This window comes from Prionailurus bengalensis, chromosome A1, assembly GCF_016509475.1.
Source record: "Prionailurus bengalensis isolate Pbe53 chromosome A1, Fcat_Pben_1.1_paternal_pri, whole genome shotgun sequence".
Classification (NCBI taxonomy): domain Eukaryota; kingdom Metazoa; phylum Chordata; class Mammalia; order Carnivora; family Felidae; genus Prionailurus; species Prionailurus bengalensis.
Window position 1 is genome coordinate 95,216,533 of NC_057343.1, and position 22,404 is coordinate 95,238,936.

General features: G+C 40.4%; 1 protein-coding gene across 1 annotated transcript in view; it reads left to right on the plus strand.

Moving 5' to 3' along the window:
- The first annotated feature begins 5,923 nt into the window (after positions 1-5,923).
- COMMD10 (COMM domain containing 10) overlaps positions 5,924-22,404 on the plus strand; it is a 217,287-nt gene continuing 200,806 nt past the window's right edge. The window contains exons 1-4 of the mRNA XM_043570240.1: positions 5,924-6,028; positions 7,352-7,442; positions 16,829-16,939; positions 19,057-19,212. Of these exons, the coding sequence (XP_043426175.1) occupies positions 5,988-6,028; positions 7,352-7,442; positions 16,829-16,939; positions 19,057-19,212 (399 nt within the window). The 5' untranslated portion in view covers positions 5,924-5,987. The remainder of the gene's footprint in view (positions 6,029-7,351; positions 7,443-16,828; positions 16,940-19,056; positions 19,213-22,404) is intronic.

Here is a 22,404-nt window from a genome sequence, read left to right on the forward strand (position 1 = left end):
TTTCCAACTCCTTCATCACTTGGGGAATTAGATATAGTTTTGTTTTTTTCTGCCTTACCGCTCTATGCTCTACTTTCCCCTTGGCCCAGAGGCAGTAAACGTGTGACTCCTGGAGGCTCCTCCACTGAGTGCTGGATCAGCCCTCAGACGCTTAAAGCCTCCACAGATCTCCCAAGCCTTCCCCTTGGCTGCCTATTTCTCTCCCATTCTGCTCCCTTCTAAACCGGGGAATACATACATTGGGGAATTCTCATGGCTTTGTGGACACCTTTCTTCAGCACTGTTTCAGCAGGTGGGGGATCACCTTTCAAGTCCATCTTGACAGGGGCAGTTGCTTTGTTTCTTTTCCCGGCAGACACTTCTTCAAGTGTGTTATTAAGTGAGGCTTCTTTGCTCGTTTGCTGTTGATGGGTGGGTTTTTCTTTTTCTGTTGCATGTTTGAGATGTCTACTGCCTTTATTTCCTTTACGAGTCACTGGGTCAAAGGGATGTGTACCAGGACCACACGCAATATGTCTATGGGGGAACTGCCATCAGCTTCTCTTCCTACTGGGTTCGCTGGTGGAAATTACTGACGAAGCCATTAAATCGTTCACATGTCCTGTGTGTAAATATCAATCCTGTTAATGACATAGGCTTCTGGGAAGTAGGATGGAGAAAAGCAAGTGCCAATTAAAACAGAGGGGTGGGGCGCCTGGGCAGCTCAGTGGGTTGAGCACCGGACTTCAGCTCAGGTGATAATCTCATGGTTCCTGAGTTTGAGCCCTGCATTGGGCTCTGTGCTGACAGCATGGAGCCCGATATGGATCATCTGTTTCCCTCTCTCTCTGCCCCTCCCATGCTTTCTGTATCTCAAAAATAAATAAACATCAAAAGAAATTTAAAAATGGATTAGAAAGGGATCTGTTCATGATCACAAAGTATATTTTTTGTTACATTTTAATAAACATTTCCCTCCCATACTGTCCCCCACCCTCCATTTGGTTAATACTGTGTTTTGTTTTGTTTTCTGGGCAAATGTGGCCTGCAACTTTGATGCTATTCCTTTTCTCTTTTCTTTTCTTCTCTTTTTTTTTCTTTTTTTCCCCTAAGCTTCTTTCTTCCTTTCCACATCACAGCCTGGCATGCAAATAAATACTCAGAGAATAGATTATGTTCCTGCGTTCCTTGTTCCTGATGGATCTCACCTCAATCAGGCACATTCACATAACCACCTCATAAATAAAAATATCCAATTTTGAAACTCCATTCCCCGGAGAATCTCTGGAGAAGCTGTGGAACAGGCTGTTGCATGTTTCCCGTCTAGAAGGCGTTCTTCAGTTCTACTCCGATTGATCCACTTGCAGTCATAAAGCAAGTGCTGACTACTGAGCTAAAAACAGGGCTAGCAACTGTGACCGCGTGGTGGTGTGGAGAGGGGGTGGTGTGTTCCTTGTGGTGCTGAGGAGGAGGAAAACTGGGCCAATGGCTTCTGCAAGCAAATGCAGCTGAATATGAATTTTGTATTTGATAGGACATGAGTGGCAGGTAGTTTTAGCCCTCTGCCTATGTGATTCTAAGCTACCTTTGAAAGTTCACCCGAGACACTCAACATGAGTTGTAGGACCACAGACACTCACAGGGTTAAGGACCTGGGCCAGATGCTTAGCTAACCCACTGCCAGAATAATCTGGGTGTGTAATAAAATGCCCATACCCCCAATGTGACCATATATATCAAGAGCTTCCTTGCAAGGTTGTTTCAGCTGAACTCGGTTCCTGGGGCTCAGATACTAGTCTGTTGGGTGAGTAGGTGTTACCTTTCCTCCAAAGATAACCATTTGCATTGGTAGCTGGAATACTGAGGTGCGGATTTGGGCTGGGCTTGTAGGTGTACCCAGGGTTTACTTAAGGGTTGGAGGAGACTTTTGGAGGGGAGGGAAAGGCTCAGATCCATTGAGTGCCAGAGATATAAATCATGCCTAGCAGGTAGAGAGTGGGTGTAGACTATATTGCAGGAAATGCCCATGGGGCCCAGGAGATGGAACTCACCCAGAGGGAGGGACTTCAAACCGGACAAAGGTCACACCCAGAAGGAAGTGTTAGCTCTCAGGACACAGAGGACCTTGCTCCAACCTGTGCTGTCATAGACTTTGGTAAAACAACTAGGCATATGTGAACTAAAAAGGCTGCATCACCAAAGAGCTAAAACATTCAAGGCTTAAGCAACTCTTGTGTTGAGATGCCACTCAAAGAGTTAAATGGTCTCTGAGTTATGCACTCCCCTCACCCCCAGGTATGCTCAACCTTACTGCATCCCAGGCTTCAGTGTATTGTTCAACTTCCCTGACAAAGTGGCTGCTGGGAACTCTGAACTGTTCCCATGGTCTTAAAGCCCTTGCCATTTGCTGCCACCCTTGGCAGGGTAGGGGGTGGGAGAGGACACATCTGGAGATAGGTATAGGCATGAGCTCGCTTCTTCTACAGTTTTTGGGACTTGGATCGTACTCTACCAAACTCATGGAGGGTCTGGATTTTCCAATGATGCCTAAAGGCAACAGGTGACATACCTCGGGAGGACAGGGGAGGTATGAGCCATGGCACAAATTGTGACCAGCAAGAGACAGAAGATTGGAAAGAGTCTGCAGACAAATTTGTTTTCCCCTCACTCCCACCTCCTGGAGGTTCTAAGACACAGTAACTCAAAATAGTGTGTCTGGAAATATCCCACAGTACCGAGAAATAAACTGGGTTTTAAATCTATTGTAATGCCCCCGATTTCGAATCCGAGAGACCACCAAGGAGCCGATACTGATGCAAACGCACGAGGGTTTATTTGCAAGCTCGAGCTTGGGCCCAAGTATACCCGACACAGCTGAGCAGGGACTTGGACCCCTAGGTTAAGAGGCGTAGCAGTTTTATAGGGGCCAGTGGCCACTGAGATTATAACACACACAGAAAGTTGCATAGTCATGTCAGTCCACACGCAGGTGGCCAATTGAATTACAATTTACCCTATAGTAACTGTTTGAACTAGCCTATCACTCTGGTCAGAATTGGCGCCCAAGTTTGGCGGGCAAAAGGCGGGGTTTACATTCTTTGGCGGTTAGGGGTTCCGCATTCCTATATGAGCTGGTTTTCCAGTAAGAGTGTGCTCAGCGCTTTGACTAGGGTGGGGGAGTGTCTTAAGGAATAAGTAGGTCATGTGGGGGTTATACATGAGATGGTGGGTGTGGCACAAAATGGAGTTAGTCTTGCTCTGCTTGTCCAGGGGCAGGGGATTTTTGTTAAATTCCTTGGGTCCCACACTATAACCAACTGGATAACATGCCACCTTGTATAACATACATACACACACACACACACACACACACGCAATGTTAGATTTGGTTAAAGTTACAGTGAAGACAACAATATGGAAGAAATAAAATTGGGGGCATTCAGCATGTTTAGTAGTCACAACAGATCAAGGGCAGCCATTCTGGGCTCCGGATCCATCATAAAGTTGGGATGACATGTTCGAGGGTTAGGGGTAAAGTGTGGTCATGGAACTGTGTCTCTAGAAGGTACATATCCTGTTCTCTAGCAGGTGGTAACAGGTAGCCAAGTATAAGGGCTTTTTCATGGAAATATATATGTCTATACTCTAGAGACCACAGAAACATTTTGGATGAGAGTCTCATGTAAGGGGTGAAATTATTCTCTGCATCAAGCCTTTATAGCAATGAGTGCCAATAAGAAGTGATCACCGTGTCAGTGAAAATGATGAGAATTACCAAAGACTTTTTTGGTACAACCTTGGAAGTCTGTGCTTTGTGTTATAAAGGAGGGGAGAATGCTTCTTGCACATATACATCACATTGTTAAATTCTTATCACAGCCCAGGGGAGCAGACATTATTCTCATCCCCATTTTACAGATCAGAAATAAGAAATTTAAGTGACGAAAAGTGCTCTGTTCCAAGTTACATGGATTCAGGGCTCAAACCACCCCGATGCCCTTTTGCTCAAAATCCCAGCTATGGTTTTGAAGGAAACAGGGAGGTAAACTTCACTAGAGAGTCAAAAATGCTGGTTAATGGCTCTACTTTAGGTAATGAATGGAGACAAAAGGGAAATTATTCAGAAGTCGAGGGAATTGGGACCCTTCTAAAATTATGCCAGGTAAAGTAATCTGTGTTTGTATCAGAGACCTATAATATATGTAAATCCACATACCTCTTTTTCAGATACTGCATAAATTGGGGAGCGTGTGGCGTGTTGTGGAATTAAATGTATTTGTATGTGTTCGACACACTGTATAATTGACTCAATTATCCATGTGGGGATTATTCACTTTTAATTTGCAATCTGGCTTCTCCCTTCAGTTAGGATGTTTTTGGGCTGCTCTAGGAATGCCAACTAATTTAAATAATAATTTAAGTAAAACATAATTAGGTAAGAAAATTACATTCAATCTTTTGCCAGCTCCTGAAGATTCTACAGCTGAAATGGAACTCTAATTCACTCCCTGCTTTTTTTTTTTTTTCCATTCTCCAATGCTATTTTACTACCACAGGATTTTAATGCTCTCCATAGATTATTGCAATAGTTCCCTGTTTGACTTTCCTGCTTACCTCTTTCCAATCCAATCACCATTCTGCTGACAGTAATCTTCAAAAGACGAAAGACAACACACAGGCACACGCACACATGCGTAATCAATAGCAGCTCTCATCACAAAAATTTCTTTACTGGAAAACATTAATGACTCCCCATTTATCACTAGCTCAAGTGCACACACCATAATCTATCTTTCAAGACTTCATGCCACCTGCAACAGGAAAATTTTCTCATCGTAATGCTCTACCTCCCATGCTTTACCATTCTTCCCACCTCTGAATCCCTTTAACACACTACGTGCTTTTCCTCTAAGGCGACAAAGGTAATCGCGAACCCATGTTGTACCCCTGCTCTACGTGAGATTCTAAAGAGCAGCCTCTGCGGGGATGCGTCTCTCCTATTAAGCAGTACCTAGCTCACTGCGGCACCCCAAAGGGGCACAATAAAACTTGTCCCTTTGAACTGCTGGCAAGCCTTGAGGGCAGGAATTTTGGTCTTTTTCATCCCAAGTGCCTAGCATAGTGCCTGCCTACAGGGTCTGGTGCTCAGTAACTACTACGGTACATACTACATGTGAAGGTACATACTACAAGCTCTGTGGGGTGCCCTACAGAGTTCCAGGCAGGCAGATACTGGAAGGGCTGATCGCACAGTGCCTAGGCTGGTGGCGCAGACTTCTACTGCGGGATGTTGTGTGACACCCCCCACTGGTTTGGGGGAGAGTGTTCCCCTTCCTGCCCCCACGCAGCACAGGCCAGACACTGGCTGGGATGGGGTGCTCACTCTTCGTTAAAAAAAACCGTGTATGTACATGTACACACACCTAAATATATGTTTATACACACCTACTCCATAAAAATACACATTCATATCCAAATTTGAACTGTGCATGCCTACTCATACTTGGATTCTTTTGATAAGCATAGTACAGTGCCATAATGCATTTTCCTAGTAACATTTTCATTTCTCTAGCTTGCTTTAGCTTATTTTATTGTAATAACGCAGTACGTAAAAAATATACAAAATACAAGCAAGGACTGTGTTATCAGTAAGGTATCTGGTCAACAGTAGGCTATTAGTACTGAAGTTTTGGGGACATCAAAAGTTATACGTGGAATTTTGACTTTTGGCGGAGAGGCACCCTTAATCTCCAGGTGTTCAACGGTCAAATGTGCATATATAACAAGTAAATAGATAAATATAAATAAGTTAATATGCGAACAGGGTTAAGGCAGAACACTGCCGGTTGGGAGGGTGGCTGCGACCCTCCCTTGGCCTGGAAGACCGCAGAAGAAGACACGGACCTCGAACCTGAGGGGCTTGGGCCTTCCGGCGTTCCGTAGACCCGCCGCCATTGGCTGAGCTGGAGACAGCTGACAGGCGGCGGCTGGGCGTGAGAGCTTCAAACATGGCGGCCACCACGGCGCTGATCCTGCCGGAGAGCCCCAGGTAGTCGCCAGAGGTGGCATGGATGGGACCGACGCAGAGACTCCCTTGTTAGCTGTCGCCTTTGGCTCCGAAGCGGGGCGGGCCCTGGGCTGGAGATACCGCGGTGCGGCCCTGCAGGAGTGCGGGGGACTGTGGGTGTCTCGCCTTCTCGGTGGTTCACTTACGTGGGGTTACAATGCGCCTGGCAGCTGGGGTCAGTAGGACAGTGTGTGATGTGTGTCACTGTTCCCAGAGTGTGGGATCAGAAGTACCCAAGTCTGCCTGGAGTCGTGCTGAAGCACGTGGAGAGCTAAACAGTTTGTGTTTTCAACTCTCCTTCAGGCCTGATTACGAGAAAGGTTCCCATTAGTGCTGGAAGGTCTTTAATCCCTAACACGTGCCATTACCCCTTTTCAATCAAGATGGACTAGGCCTCGTTTTGGGCTAGTAAGGTGCCTAAGCAGAATTTGGTAACGTTGCTTTTGATTTCATTTTAAAATTTATTTTTAGCTCATTTCTACTTATGGTAGGGAAGCTCGGCTGTCCAGGGTGGTGATACAAAGTTCTGTCTTAAAATACAATTATTGAAGTAGAAATGACTCCCATTTCATGAAAAACAAGTAATAGTGCAGGTAGTGATGCCGAAAAAGTTGGACAGTAACAATTTCCTTGCGCCTGAATTGGGCAGGAATCTTGACGAAGAGAGTTGTCATTTTAAAGTTTTTTCCCTTCTTCCTGGATTCCTTGAGTTCTGACAGCCAGTTGTTCTCATATCAGTGTCCTGCTTAAGAGCCGACACGTCACTAAGCCATATCCAGTATGATGCAGAATTGTTCTTATCACATAATTTAAAGTTGATGATTACAGGAGAAGTAGGGTTTAAAAAAACTGTGTGCTGTTACCCTAAATGATTTCATATGTCATATATATGTTGTTTTATCGCCTTATCTGCCATGCAGTATTCTTTGCTTTGTATTTTGGTGTAACTGCCACTTTCCTCCTCTTTCCATAGTTCCATTGTGGGTGAAGTGGACATTAAATATTTACTGCTGAGTGATTAATGGCATTCCCCACAGAGTGCAAGCTTCCCCTAGTCGTCAGCTTTGCCCCAAAGAAAGAGAAACTTTGCCAAATGGACTTTTTCAACACAAATACTTTTTGGGAGGCATCTCTTTGGAAATGTCCTGCCTCTTTTGCTGGCCATCATCTGTTTTTCTTTATAGCAATCAGAGTTGTTGAAATGGAAACTTAAAGACAACTGCAGTTGTAGACAAGCATGCTTATAGCAAGTACAGTTCCACCTGGAAAACTCATTTTAAAATTCTGTTTTACACATTTATTTAGCATGAAAAAAGCAGTGTCGCTGATAAATGCAATAGACATAGGAAGATTTCCACGATTGCTCACCCGAATTCTTCAAAAACTTCATCTGAAGGTTTGTATTTTTGCATTTCTATAGTTTATAATACTTTCTTGTGATTGCACTGAAACTCTTTTGTTTGTATTTGAAAAACTTTTTGTGAAGTATAGTGTTCTCCAGTGTGTCCTAGGGAACACAGGCTCTGTACAAAATTTTGTAATGTCCCAAAAGTTTGGGAAACTCCGCCTTCATTAAAGTTAATCTTTTTTTATTATGTAAGTTTTCAGAGTGTATATATATATTTTTTTCAGAGTATATTTTATGATAGTGTTTACAGTAAATATTTAAGGGTGAATATGATGTGCAAAACTTTTCATACAAGTTTGACCTTGCAACTGATGTCTCATGGTATATATTTTGGGACTCAGGTTCCGTGTAACATGCTTTGAGAATATTCTGATTTCGTTCTTCCTCTTAAAAATAATGCTTTTGGGGCTCCTGGGTGGCTAAATTGGTTATGCATCCAACTTCAGAGCTCAGGTCATGATCTCACGGTTCATGAGTTCGAGCCCCGTCAGGCTCTGTGCTGACAGCTCAGAGCCTGGAGCCTGCTTCAGATTGTGTGTCTCCCTCTCTCTCTGCTCCAGCCCCTCTCATGCTCTGTCTCTCTGTCTGTCAAAAAATAAATAAACATTAAAATTTTTTTTAAAATGCTGTAGTTTTCTTATCACCCCAGTATTTAATCTTTCCTTTAATCTTTCCCTTTCACTTTTATTTCAAGGGTGTGGTTATTTTGGACAGATTAATGTTTGGTGATTCACTGCTTGGTCACCAACCTAAGTTAACTTCTTTTTCAGGTTATAAAAATTTAATTCCATCCAACACATGTTTATGGAGCATCTAGTAACTGCTCTTCCTGATGGTACGTTGCATCACCATTAAATGAGAATTAAATGGACTTTTTTTTTTTAAATTAGTTTTTATTTTATTTTTATTTTTATTTTTAAAAAATTTTTTAAATGTTTATTTTTGACAGAGAGAGAGAGAGAAAGACAGAGCATGAGTGGGGGAGGGGCAGAGAGAGACACACACACACAGAATCCGAAGCAGGCTCCAGGCTCTGAGCTGTCAGCACAGAGCGTGACATGGGGCTCAAACTCACAGACCATGAGATCATGACCTGAGCTGAAGTCGGACGCTCAACCCCTAATTAGTTTTTATTTTAAATTCCAGTTAGTTAACATACAGTGTGATACTAATTTTTAGGTGTAGAATATAGTGATACAGCACTTCCATACTTCACCTGGAGAACCTGGACCCTCTTCTCTTATTTTTCCTCAGAAGCCAGCTCACTTCCGAGTCCCTTCTCCCTCTTAAGTGTCTCTCAAATCCAAGTTCTCTTCATAGTCTTAGTTGAGATCCTTAATGTCCCTGCCTTAGACTGCAGTAACTGCCTCCACACTGTTACCTCTACCTGAAGTCTACTCCCTCCTATCACTTCTTCATAATGCTAGTCCATTTATCTCTACAAATATTTTTTTCCTAAAAAAAAAAAAAAAAAAAAAAAAAAAAGAATTCAGTGTATCTTTACAGTGTTTGAAGTCGTCATTGACTTCCCATTGCCTCATGGAAAAAAGTTCAAAATCTTTAGAATTGTATTGTAATCATGTTATAACAACATTATAATATGGCCACAGGGTTTATTTTCCCATTTTGCAAGTGCTCCAGTCACACCGGGCTGTGCACTTTTACCAGAATATGCCATGAACTTTTCCAACTCTGTTTCCATGCATATACTCTTTCCCTTACCTGCAATGTCTTTTTTTCCCCTTTTTTATTGAGTAGACCGTATGTCTCAAGGATCTTGCTGTCTCACTCTCAGCACTTTGTTTTCTGTGCTTCTAAAACACTTGGTTCATTGTCATCTCATTTTAGTCCTGCAGTGTAAGCATTTGTTTTATGATGCCAGGGTCTTTTGCTGACCTTGAAGATCTTGAGCATCATGTCTTACTCATCTTTATATTTTCCATGCCTAATACACTTATATGGTCTGCACTCAGTAGCTGTTCTTGCAGTTAATTCTTATCCTTGCATGGGAAACACAAAACAAATGCAGGTCCTCTAAATTCCGGGCTATAAGGAATTTGGGTGTAGATGGAGAGACAGGGGGAGCCACCAGAGTAATATAATAGCAGCCACATTCTGAAGTATTTGTGATTCAGTTATGTTCCTCCCTCTGGTAGTGTTCTAATGACTTTGTGGTGTTAATTCATCTGATCCTTACAGCAACTTTAGGAAGTAGGTACTATTGTCATCCTTATTTCATCCAAGAAGAAACTGAGATAGACACCAGTTAAATAATTTGTGCACGGACACACACCTAGCTAGTAAGCTCCCTGGTTCCAGAATCCATCCCTTTAGTCCATCCCTGTTTATTACAATCAACCTCAGGAAAGAGTACAAAACAGTATATAAGTTAGTACAAAAGTGAATGATGTAAGCAATCAGTCCAGAAGTTCTGCTGTGATTTCCCCAGCTGGTAGCTGTCTTCTCAAACTTACAAAACAGTGGGGGACAAAAAACTCTCAAACGAATCTTTTGTTCTTTATGATGAGGGAGGATAGGAAATTTGTAGGAAAACGGTGATATGTAGTTTGTCTTTGATCCTCTCAGTCATTTCTGGGGTTGTGAATAAGTTAGTGTCTATCTTAGAGTAAGTGGGTGGCCAGAGCATTCTATAGAGATGCTTGGATGCTATGCCATCAGTGGCAGGGGAGTGAACATGAGGAGGTCTGGTCGTTGACAGCTGAAGCAGTTGAGAACAGAAACATATGCAGGTGATAACTTTGCCAGCTAAGATAGAAAGCAAAGGTGCATTTTTTTTGTTTTTTTTCCTGGACAGTTTCAGGCAGTGTTCTTCTAGAGGGGTTCCTATTGTGATAAGAGTTTGTAGCAAGTAAAGTTTGCAGTGACATTCAGGATCTGCCAGATTTCTTTTTGTGTTCTTGGTCTGTTAAGTTGGCCTTTGCCTTGAGACAAGCAGAGCTCTTAGAACAGTGAAACCTGATGCAGGTGCATAGGTGAAGAATTTTAGGGATTGGGTTGCTCTTCTAAATGTCATCAGCTTAACACTTTCATTTTTTTATGGGCTTTGTCCAGACTGGTTCCTTGGAATCCCTAGTTGGAATAAACATAGGGAGAAGCCTTAAGCATGGAATATGGGTGTGCTTAAGCATGGGTCTGGGAGTCGTCTTTGAACTGGTCATCTTTCTGGCTCATCCTAGCATATAGAAATACATGGGAAGTTTTGGGGGGTTATTACTAATGCCTGAGAACTAAATGTCTTGTATTATGCAGAATGGTCCCACAAGGTTTGTCCCATCCAGCATGCTAATGGAGTCTGCATTGGGAAACACTGACAGAAGTCAGATTAGGGACTTAGAAAGAACAATTTATGGCCTCTGAGTTTAAAAGAAAAAAAAAATAGCTGTCACAACTCATGCAATTAAAAAAGCTCACATACTTTGCTCCACTGGAGAGACTTGTAGGCCATCACACAAAGCCTGTTGGTCCAGCTATGCTGTATGTCTAATTCTGAGAGATCAGTTCTTTGGATACCTGGCTGTGGCAAACTAGAAACAGCAAACTGGGGGGTGAAGATGCTGCTGTGATGGGCGTGGAGGCAGTTTCAAGAATTGACTTATAAAAATCAGACACAAGAAATGTAAATGCCCAGAAATCTGAGGGTTGGTTATTTATTTATTTATTTATTTATTTATTTATCTATCTATCTATCTATCCTGAAGTGAAAAATCATTAGTGTATCTTAGGAGTTCCTTGCAATACTGTTCATAGAATTCTGATGCTCATCATTGTGACGGACTCATCATAAGAAATTAGTTTAAACCAATATACTTTGTTTACAAAAGTCTAGAATGGGTGTGATACTACATTTTATTTATTTATTTTTTTAATTTTTTTTTTTCAACGTTTATTTATTTTTGGGACAGAGAGAGACAGAGCATGAACAGGGGAGGGGCAGAGAGAGAGGGAGACACAGAATCGGAAACAGGCTCCAGGCTCTGAGCCATCAGCCCAGAGCCTGACGCGGGGCTCGAACTCACGGACCGCGAGATCGTGACCTGGCTGAAGTCGGACGCTTAACCGACTGCGCCACCCAGGTGCCCCAAGGGTGTGATACATTTTAGAAAGATTGCTTTCATAAGTTGGAAAAAGAATTCTTGTATTTGATAGATTCACTTGTGGAACCTCTGTATTTCCTCATTATGACAGATAGAGAAGTCTCAGCATGTTAACATAAAGGACAATCACAAATGTGAATCTCAGCCTATAGAAATGCCTAAGAATTTTTCTTGGCTATTATAATGTATGGAGGGTGCCACTAGCATTTAATGCTTGGGACTTTAAGGGTCCTGTGTGCAGGAGAGGCCTGCGCAAAGGAGAATTGGCCCCACTGATCTAGATAAAAAAGAAAAGGGCAGTTCATCTCTGAAAATACATTTATTTTGTAGTTAATATAAGATGGTATAAGTTAGTATAGGATGTGTAAGGTCTTCTTACACATGGGTTTATTGGGTAAGAATGATATATATACACTTTGAATTATAATATTTGGAAAATAGTAGTACTGTGTGTTCTTCCATTGAGGTTTTGTGCATAAGACAGTGAATGTGAGTCAGAGCTTGGGCTCTGGACAGCAGGCCTCTCTGTTTCTAAATCCATACTCTGAGGTTGTTTTTGTTTTTGAGAGCGAGCGAGCACATGAGCAGAGGATAGGGGCAGAGAGGGAGAGAGAGAATCTTAGGCAGGCTCCATGCTCAGCACAGAGCCTGACCAGGGACTCTGTGTCGTGACCGTGAGATCATTGACCTGACCCAAAATCGAGAGTCGGACACTTAACCGTCTGGGTCACCCAGATGTCCCCCCCATGAGTATTTAAAGCCTAATTGCTTTCATAATTATTTACCTAATATACTATCTTCATAGAGTAGAAGACATATTTAATTTTCTAAGGAATGTGACCTGATTGCAACTACTGAGGTTAGTTTACTCATCATGCATGTTAAGAAAATGAATTCTTTAAAAAAGAAAAAAAGAAAAAGACAATTCGGAAAAATGGATTTTTTAATTTGCTTTTTTTGTGGCTTTCTAGTTCAAAATTCTTAGAGCACTTAAATTAAGCATCTTGATAACAAATTTTAGATTTCACAAATAGTTTATGAGTAAGTTTTTGTGTTAAGAAATTTACATAGTGTGGACAACCTGAAATGCCCCCTTGGTTAACTCTGGCTCTCCTTTCATCTTCATTCTCTCCTTTGTTAGTTATTTATTGTTGAATTACAAATTACCCCCAAACTTAGCACCTTAAAACAAGAGTAAACATTTGTTATACTCGCAGTTCGTGTAGGTCAAGAATGTAGGAGAGGCTTGACTGCTTGTTTCTGGCCTAGCTGCGTGGTTCTGGCTTGGGGTTCTCATGAAGTTGCTGCCAGATGTTGTTGGGGCTGCTGTTAATCTGAAGGTTTGGCCCAGGTTGGAGGATTTCCTTCGAATATGATTACCCGGTGGGAGGCCTCAGTTCCTTGCTGCACAGGCCTTTCCTCCCAACATGGAGGTTGGCTTCTTCCAGAACCAGTGACCCAAGAGAGGGAGGTGCTGTCCTTTTTGTGACCTCGCGTTTGATGTCACAGAGCTTCACTTTTACTATATTATCCTTGTTAGAAGTAGGTCATTCCTTCTGGATCACATTCAAGGGAAAGAAATGAGGCTCCATCCTTTGAAGGGAGGAGTGCTAAAGAATTTTGAGATATAATAAAACCACCACACCTCCCCAGAGGTAGCCTTGTTACCAATTTGGTTTTTATTCTAGATTCTTCATGTGTTAATAAATACAGACGTGCATACACATGTGCATACATACACATACACATAGAAATGTGCAGTTTGTGTGTGTTTACACAAGTGGCATCGTACTGTATATATTGCCCTGTTGTTTACCTTTTCTCGCTTGCCACTTTTTTAAGAGACCTTTCCACATCACTTCATATAGCAGTGCCTTATATTCTTCATGTGTTGTTTTTCCTTTCTGCTTGTGTATGTGTATTTATGGCATATGTTCTTTAAATATATAGAAAAAATTAATACCCACTTTCCATTCTATTTATTAAAAAAACTTTTTTTAATGTTTATTTTTGAGAGACAGAGACAGAGTGTAAACAGGGGAGGGGCAGAGAGAGAGGGAGACACAGAATTCGAAGCAGGCATCAGGCTCTGAGCTGTCAGCACCGGGCCCAACATGGGGTTTGAACTCATGAGCTGTGAGATCCTGACTTGGGCTGAGGTCAGACGCTTAACTGACTGAGCCACCCAGGCACCCTGTCACTTTCCATCTTAAAATTTAAGTTTCGGGGCGCCTGGGTGGCTCAGTCGGTTAAGCAGCCGACTTCGGCTCAGGTCATGATCTCGTGGTCCGTGAGTTCAAGCCCCGCATCGGGCTCTGTGCTGACAGCTCAGAGCCTAGAGGCTGTTTCAGATTCTGTGTCTCCTTCTCTCTGACCCTCCCCCGTTCATGCTCTGTCTCTCTCTGTCTCAAAAATAAATAAACGTTAAAAAAATAAAATAAAATTTAAGTTTCTTGGACATTTGTTCTCTAATTTTATAAACCTAGGCCTTAATTTTTTCCCATTGAGAGGATAAAAAAGACTGTATCTTGTTTACCTTCTCTTTTACTCCTAGATATGTGTGGGTTGCTTTTGGTAGACAGAAATAAGTTAAATTGCTGCTTTTTGGAAGCAAATAGAGGTACTTCATGCTTAATATTTATTTGACCCAAGGTTGCTTTTGGAGCAGGGTATTGAATATGTGTTTGGAACTTTTTTTAAAGCTGTATTCTCTATTTGCTCCCATATTTTACACTCCATCTTATTTTAAGGTTGCATTCCTGATGTACCCGTGGATGGGGGAAAGTAAATATTCCCTTAGCCCCCTTCACTCCAAACCACTTTATTTTTTTAAATATTTATTTGTTTTAAACATTTCTTTAATTTTTTTTTTTTTTTTTTTTTTTTTAGAGAGAGAGAGCTAGTGTGTGAGTGGGGGAGAGGGGCAGAGAGAGAGAGAGAGAGAGAGAGAGAGAGAGAATCCTAAGCAGGCTTCCATACTCAGCATGGAGCCTGACACAGTGCTTGGTCCCTGACCCTGGGATCACGACCTAAGCTGAAATCAAGAGTTGGATGCTTAACTGACTGAGCCAACCAGACATTCCTTATTTTTTTTTTAAGTTTACTTACTTGTTTTGAGAGAGGGAGAGAGAATGAGTCAGGAGCAGAGAGAGAGTCAGAGAATCCCAAGCAGACTCTGTGCTGTCAGTATGGAGCCTGACACGGGGGCTTGATCTTACAAACTGTAAGATCACGGCCTGAGCCAAAATCCAGAGTTGGATGCTCAACCAATTGAACTACCCAGGTGCCCCCCCAAACCACTTTATTTAAAAAAAAAAATTTTTTTTTTGCATCTTTATTTATTTTTAAGAGAGAGAGAGAGAGAGTGAGAGAGCGCAAGAACGGGGGAGGGGTAGAGAGAGAGGAAGATACAGAATCTGAAGCAGGCTCTAAGCTCTGAGCTGTCAGCACAGAGCCCGACGAGGGGCTCGAACTCACAGATTGTGAGATCATGACATGAGCAGAAGTCAGACGCCCAACCAACTGAGCCATCCAGGTGCCCCTCCCCAAACCACTTTATTAATATAATGCCCTTGGAAATCTTGAGAATGTCTCTCTCTCTGTCTCTCTCTGTTTGCTGTATTTTTTAAACAAATTTCCCTTCCTTGTACATATTGGGGACACTGAAAGTTTATTTTTGTACCTCCTCAATTACTATTATTATTTTGTGAAAACAGCTTATTTAGCATGTGTTCCAAGGCATCAGATTGACTGACTTGGTTAAATTATAAGTATCCATTGAATTTATTTGTTATGTATTATTTATTTATTTTTTTAATGTTTTATTTTATTTTTGAGAGAGAGAGACAGCACGAGTGGGGGAGGAGCAGAGAGAGAGGGAGACACAGAATCTGAAGTAGGCTCCAGGCTCTGAGCTGTCAGCACAGGGCCCATCGTGGGGCTCGAACCCACATACTCTAAGATCATGACCTGAGTCGAGGCTGGACGCTTAACCGACTGAGCCACCCAAGCGCCCCAATATCCATTGAATTTAATACAACACGTGGTTCTGATTATATACATGTAATACCATTACCTTCCTCACATTGATGAAATCTGGTACTCTAGGTCATTATTTCAAGAAGACATATAGTAGTCACAGAAATTCTGAAACTTTTAAGTCAAAATGTTGCTCTTGAGGTAAGTAATTGGCATTTTGGCTAAATTTGGCTCATGATTTTCTCGGTCATAAAACAGGTAGTAGAGCCTGGAAGTTCTGGTGAGTAGCCTCCAAAAGTATACTAGCTTAAAGCTCTAATGCAGCTTTGGTTGAACAGCCAGGTAGGTGTACATCATCGTACGCTGTCAAGGGAGGGCTTGTGAACTTCTGAATTTTCTCCCTATTGCTGTTCGGGAGAGGCAGCCATAGGGAGAGTTGTTTTTAGTATATGTGGATAATATAGGTTATTTATTTTATTTCATATCTTATTTTATATTATTTTCTTTTAATTCATTTATTTTTAAAGGAGTTCTTTTTATTTTAAAGTTCTTCAAGTGGTACACATTTTTCCTACATAATAAACTAATCCTCTTTAGATCAAGGAGATTATTTTGGATACAAAAGAAAGAAGACTTCTCAGAGTCTGTCTTCTTTCACGTATTGGTCATAAATTTAATGTGTATAATGTGTGAGTTTTGGAAAATATGTATGAAAATGATAAAAAAGACCTAATTTCTTGCTTTATGTATGCTCTTATAATAATTCACATTTTTGCAGAACTCATCAAAATGAAAATTACATGAATGAGTATTTGTATTTATGTGTCTAACTAGAGTACTGTATACTTGAGGACATGAACTGCCTTTCTCTGTAGCACATAATAGATACTCAGTAAATATATTTGAATGAGGAAGGTGGACATTACTGTTAATTATTATTAACATTTTGGGGTTTTACCTTCTAGTATTGTTTTTTCTAAACATCCATTTCTTTTGGTAAATACTGGTAGTTTCCACCTCCTATAAATCATAGAACTTAAAGTAATGTTTTTTTTTTAATTTATTTATTTAGTTTATTTATTTATTCATTTGGCATGATCCAGATAATGAATTGTACTATGATTTTGAGTTGTTGAAATTTACAAACACATCAGATTCTTTCGCTTTTTCTTAACATTTCTCATCCATGTGTGAATAAAGGAATCTTCAGATACTCTTCTGTGGAGTATCTAAGTTTTGAATACCTGCATGTGTGCTAATAGCTTGCTTTTTGTGTTGTAGGCTGAGAACAGTTTCAGTGAAGAAGAAGAAGAAAAGCTTCAGGCTGCATTTTCTCTAGAGAAACAAGATCTTCACCTAGTTCTTGAAACAATATCATTCATTTTAGAACAGGTATTTTTATTTCCCCAAACCTCCTAAACATGCTTTCTTTACTGCATATCTGTATTGCTATGATAGCTATCGATTTTTTTTATTTACGTACTTTTTAATTAAAAAATTTTTTTTTAAGTTTATATTAAGAGAGAGAGAAAGCACATGCATGATTGCGAGCTAGGGGGAGGGGTAGAGAGAGCCTTTGCAGGCTGTCAGCACAAAGCCCGATGCGGGGCTCAAACCCATGAACCGTGAGATCATGACCTGGGCTTAAATCAAGAGTTGGACACTTAACCCACTGAGCCACCCAGGGGCACCTATCGCTTTTTATTTTTTCAAAAAAAGTATACGGATGGAAGCTGTGAATATATTGTACTTGAGAATTTGAAGGTAGTAAAAATATTTGAATGTATGATTTTTTCCTACGGTATTGCAGTCTACAAAACAATCTAAATGTTAAGTAGCATGAGTAAAGTATTTAACAACGTGAATCAGGGCTTCATTGACTTGAGACAGGTATAAAACATTTTAATTCATTGTTACTGGGTTTATAACTTGGAGAAGTGAGCGCATTTTATTTAAGAAATTTAAGAAATGATTTCGGGGGGATTTATTCGACTAGGATGATAAAACATTTAGAAAAGACATAGTTGTCAAAGGACTTTTTGTCATACAATTTCTTCCTATTAAACTGCCCTTTTGCATCCCTTTTTCAATCGTTAAATGTGGTTCAAGTCCCATCTCCTCTCACTGTAGCTTTGACCCCTTGCACTTGGCAGTTTTGCCCTAATTTGGATTCCTTTTATCCTTGGCTCATCCGAGTGGAGCACATTGTTAGTCTTTGATTATTTCATGTGTGTCAGCCTTCATTAGGTTTTGAATTTGTGAGGGACCTGTCATATTTTTAATTCACCTTCTATAAACCTAGCACATTGCTGGACTTAAAATAGATTTCAATAAATTCCTGTTGGGTGACTTCATAGAATACTTGTGAAATAAAGTTTAAATAGTACTGTAGCTTCATAGGCATTTTAGTGAACAGATATGGTTAGGAAGACAAGTACCCAGGCGTCTACTACACACAGCCTTGTGCAGATTACAGGTCAGAAACAGGACTATGGTTCTGAACCCTGGTGAACCTTCAGTAGAAGGAAGGATAATCAAGGAGGACCCAGCAACATGGACTTCATGAGAAAGTCGTTCCAGAATAATGTTAAGAACTAGAACAGATATTATTAAAAATGTTTTATTTTCACATGTTTACAATATTTTATTATTGTAAATTATTATTGTATGTTTACAATATTTATTACGTATGTTTACAATGTTTTATTATGTATTACCTAGGAAGTTGGGTAGACAAAGGTGGTTTTGAGAAAGCGCTTCCTGGAAAAAGTTTGTTTGTTGGGAAATAAAACCGTTGTACATTTCTTTGAAATAGTTAAGTGGAATGAGGAAATGATAGCTTATTTTATTTGCTTACATTATTTATTTATTTAAGTAATCTCTACACCCAGTGTGGGGCTCACGGTCATGACCGTGAGGTCAAAAGTTGCAGACTCCTCCGACTCACCCAGCCAGGCACCCCAGAAATGATACTTTAAATAGAGTATCACTTACATAGCTAACGTAAAGAAGACATTTTTCCGTTAAGTGGATTTAGGATTACTTAAGACACAGGCAAAAGTGGGAAAGTGTAGCCTAAATAGTTTAAATTAGGCCATTTAACTCTGCGTCTCCCTGTTGTGTATATTATTATTGGTAAATAGATATAAAACACTTACGGGATGCCTGGGTGACTCAGTCGGTTAAGTGTACGACTTCAACCCAGGTCATGATCTCGCGGTTTGTGGGTTCGAGCCCTGCATCGGGCTCTGTGCCAACAGCTCAGAGCCTGGAGCCTGCTTTGGATTCTGTGTTTCCCCTCTCTCTGCCCCTCCCCTGCTCGTGCTCGCTCTCTCAGTCTCTCTCAAAGAATAAACAAACTTTAAAAAAAATACATGAAACATTTCTGATAGAAATAGGAAATTTTTTGTTGATTTAAATCATTTAAAACTAATTTTGTATTTGAGTATAATTCAAGGGATCTGTCTGAGTATCAGGGACAGAGGTAATGTTTGCCCTCTCATGACTAGGCGGTGTATCACAGCGTGAAGCCCGCGGCTCTGCAGCAGCAGTTAGAGAGCCTTCATCTCAGACAAGACAAAGCGGAAGCTTTCGGCAATGCTTGGTCTTCTATGGGTCAAGAAACAGTTGAAAAATTCAGACAGAGGATTCTTGCTCCCCACAAGGTATAGGATTACACTACCCCACGATATTTTCCAGTAAGAATGGCAAAAATGGTTGTACTGGAAGGGTTTTCAAGGTGATCATGTTTTGTACAGAGGCAGTCTGGCAAAAGAAAGAATATATACACTAGGCCTTTAAGGTTACTTCCATACCTTGGAAGTATTGGACACCACGACGTGATTTAATTTTACTTACGGTTTAAAATATGTCTCTGTAACTTCAGAATAGGAATGAGTCAGTCTGTTTTTCCTTTTTTTTTTTTTTTATCTTGGGCAGAGTGGGCTATTCTTGTTAACGGTGTACCTGTGTATAAGTCTTACGATATGTTTACTGAATCACGTAATTGTGTGTGTCTGTATTAGTGCCTAGCAGAATGTACTCAGTATGTGTGGAATAGCAAATAGCGAAAAAGGGAGCACTTTGGGACAAATACAAAATAACAGCAGTGTTTCAAAACTGCTGGGGGACCTTTGGTCACTGTTAATAGAGGTTAAGTTGATCATACAGATTTTGACCTTTTTTCTAATAGTAGGTTGTATTACATCACTGATTTTCAGATTTACAGCCCGCTGTATTCCTGGGATCAGTCTCATGGGTTGTTGTGTATCATGCTTTTTATATGTTGCTGTTTGATTTGCTTATGTTTTGTTAAAAAATTTTCCATCTATGTTCATGAGGGCTCTTGGTCTATATAGCTTTCTCGTGATGTCTTTGGTGGTATCAGAGTGCAACTGACATTGGAAAGTGAGCTGGGAAGTGTTCTCACCTCCTCTTCCATTTTCTGTAAGAATTTGTGAAGGATTGGTATTATTTTACACTTTGCCAGCATTATATGAGAGTTCTAGTACCTCGTCAGCACTTGGTATTGTCACTTTTTTTAAAAAATATTTTTTTAAAAATATTTTTATTTTTGAGAGAGACAGAGAGAGAACGAGTGGGGGAGGAGCAGAGAGAGAGGGAGACACAAAATCTGAAGCAGGCTTCAGGCTCTGAGCTGTCAGCACAGAGCCCGACATGGGGCTTGAACTCATGAACCGTGAGATCATGACCTGAGTCAAAGTCAGACGTATAACCGACTGAGCCACCCAGGTGCCTCACATTTTTTTTTTTTTAATGTTTATTTTTGGGGGAGAGAGGGAGAGTACAAGCAGGGGAGGGGCTGAGGAGGAGGGGAACAGAGAATTGGAAGCAGGCTCCGTGCTAATAGCAGAAAGCCCGACATCGGGCTTGAATTCACGAGCTGTGAGCCCATGGGCTGAGCTGAAGTCAGACACTGAACCAACTGAGCCACCCAGGCGCTCCATTGTCACTTGTTTTTATCGAAACTATTCTATTAGGTTTCTAGTGGTATTTTGTATTTTTAATTTGCGTTTTCCTAGTAACAAATTATATGATCTCTTTATGTGCTTACTTGTCTCCATATATCTTCATTGGTAGAATATTTGTTCACATCTTTTGCCTAATTGTATTTCCACATTGTGAAAGATAAGGAAGTTCCATTATAGTAATTTAAAGGACAGTCTCAGGAGTAAATCCCAGCATATGGAAATGCATGGGAATTTTTTTGTTCTGGGCTGTTCAAATGTGTGGAGGGTGTTTGTTTTCTTTCAACTTTTGTGAGGTTTTTATATATTATTCTAGGCGTGTGTCCTTTCTCACCTGTGATTTATGGGAAAGCTTTTTATTCTAATGAAGTTTATCAGTTATTTTCTTTTATCGATCCTTTTGGTTTTGTATCTAAGAATTTGTGGGCTAATGCAGTATCACAAAGATTTTATTTTCTTCTGTTTTATAGGTTTATTTTTTCCATTTAGCTCTAAAATCTATTTTGAGTTAATTTGGTATAAGGCGCAGATTAAATTTCCTTTTTTCTGCGTATAGATGTTCATTTTAGATGTTCATTTATACACGTCCAGCATAACTTAACTGATAACATCTTTTTGTCCCTGAAGTGCCTCACCCTTTTGTCAAAAATCATTTGACATGTTTGTGTGGGTCTTTCTCTGGACTCTCTGTTTAGACCATTGATCTTTCTATCTTTATGCTAATATGATACTACCTTAATTTCTGTAGCTTTGTAGTCAACTTTAAAAGTCAAGTATTGTCAGTCTGCTAACTTTGCGGGTTTTTTTTCCCCCATAATTGTTTTGGATATTTTCATTTCTTTGACTTTTTATATAAATTTAAAAACCAGCTTTGCTAGTTTTTAAAAATCCTGCTGGGATTTTTGATTATGTTTAACTTACAGATCACTTAATAGAGAAATGACTTCTTAGCAGTACTGAATATACCTCTCTATTTAGGTCCTCTTTGGTTTCTTATGTCACTTTTGTTCATTTTTCAGCCTACACATCCTACATATGTTTTGTTAGATTTATGCCTGAGTATTTTGTGTTTTTGGAGTTGTTGTAATGGTACTGTGTTTGAAATTTTGGTTTTTAGTTGTTTCTGGCTAGTATATAGAGTTGATTTTTGTATATCGACCTTGTATTCTGTGACCTTGGTAAATTCCTTAATTAGTTACAGCAGTTTTTTTGTGTGGATTTTTTGTGATTTGCTTTATGGATAGTTACATTGTCCATGAATAGAGACCATTTTATTTCTTCTTTTCCAGTCTGTTCAGCTTTTATTTTTTTTCTTGCCCTATTGCACTGAGTAGGACTTTTTTTTTAACGTTTATTTATTATTGAGAGACACAGAGAGACAGAGCATGAGCATGGGAGGGGCAGAGAGAGAAGGAGACACAGAATCTGAAGCAGGCTCCAGGCTCTGAGCTGTTAGCACAGAGCCTGATGCAGGGCTCGAACTCACAAACTGAAAGATCATGACCTGAGCTGAAGTTGTACGCATAACTGACTGAGCCACCCAGGTGTCCCTGAGTAGGACTTTTAATATGATTTAAATAGGACTCAGAAGTCCAGACATCCTGCCTGCTTCCAATTTTATCTATCTTTTTAAGATGTTTATTTTTAAGCCATTTCTGTGCTCAGCCTAGTGCTCAAACTCACAACCCCGAGATCCAGAGTTGCATGCTCCACCAACAGACCAGCCAGACGGTCTGCCTTGTTTCTAGTTTTAGAGGGAAAGGGTTCAGTCTTTTACCATAAAGCATGGTGTTAGCTACAGGTGCTTAAAAGTGCCCCTTTATTGTTTTCATTTCTCTCCTGTTTTTTTTTTGTTTTTTTTTTTTTTTG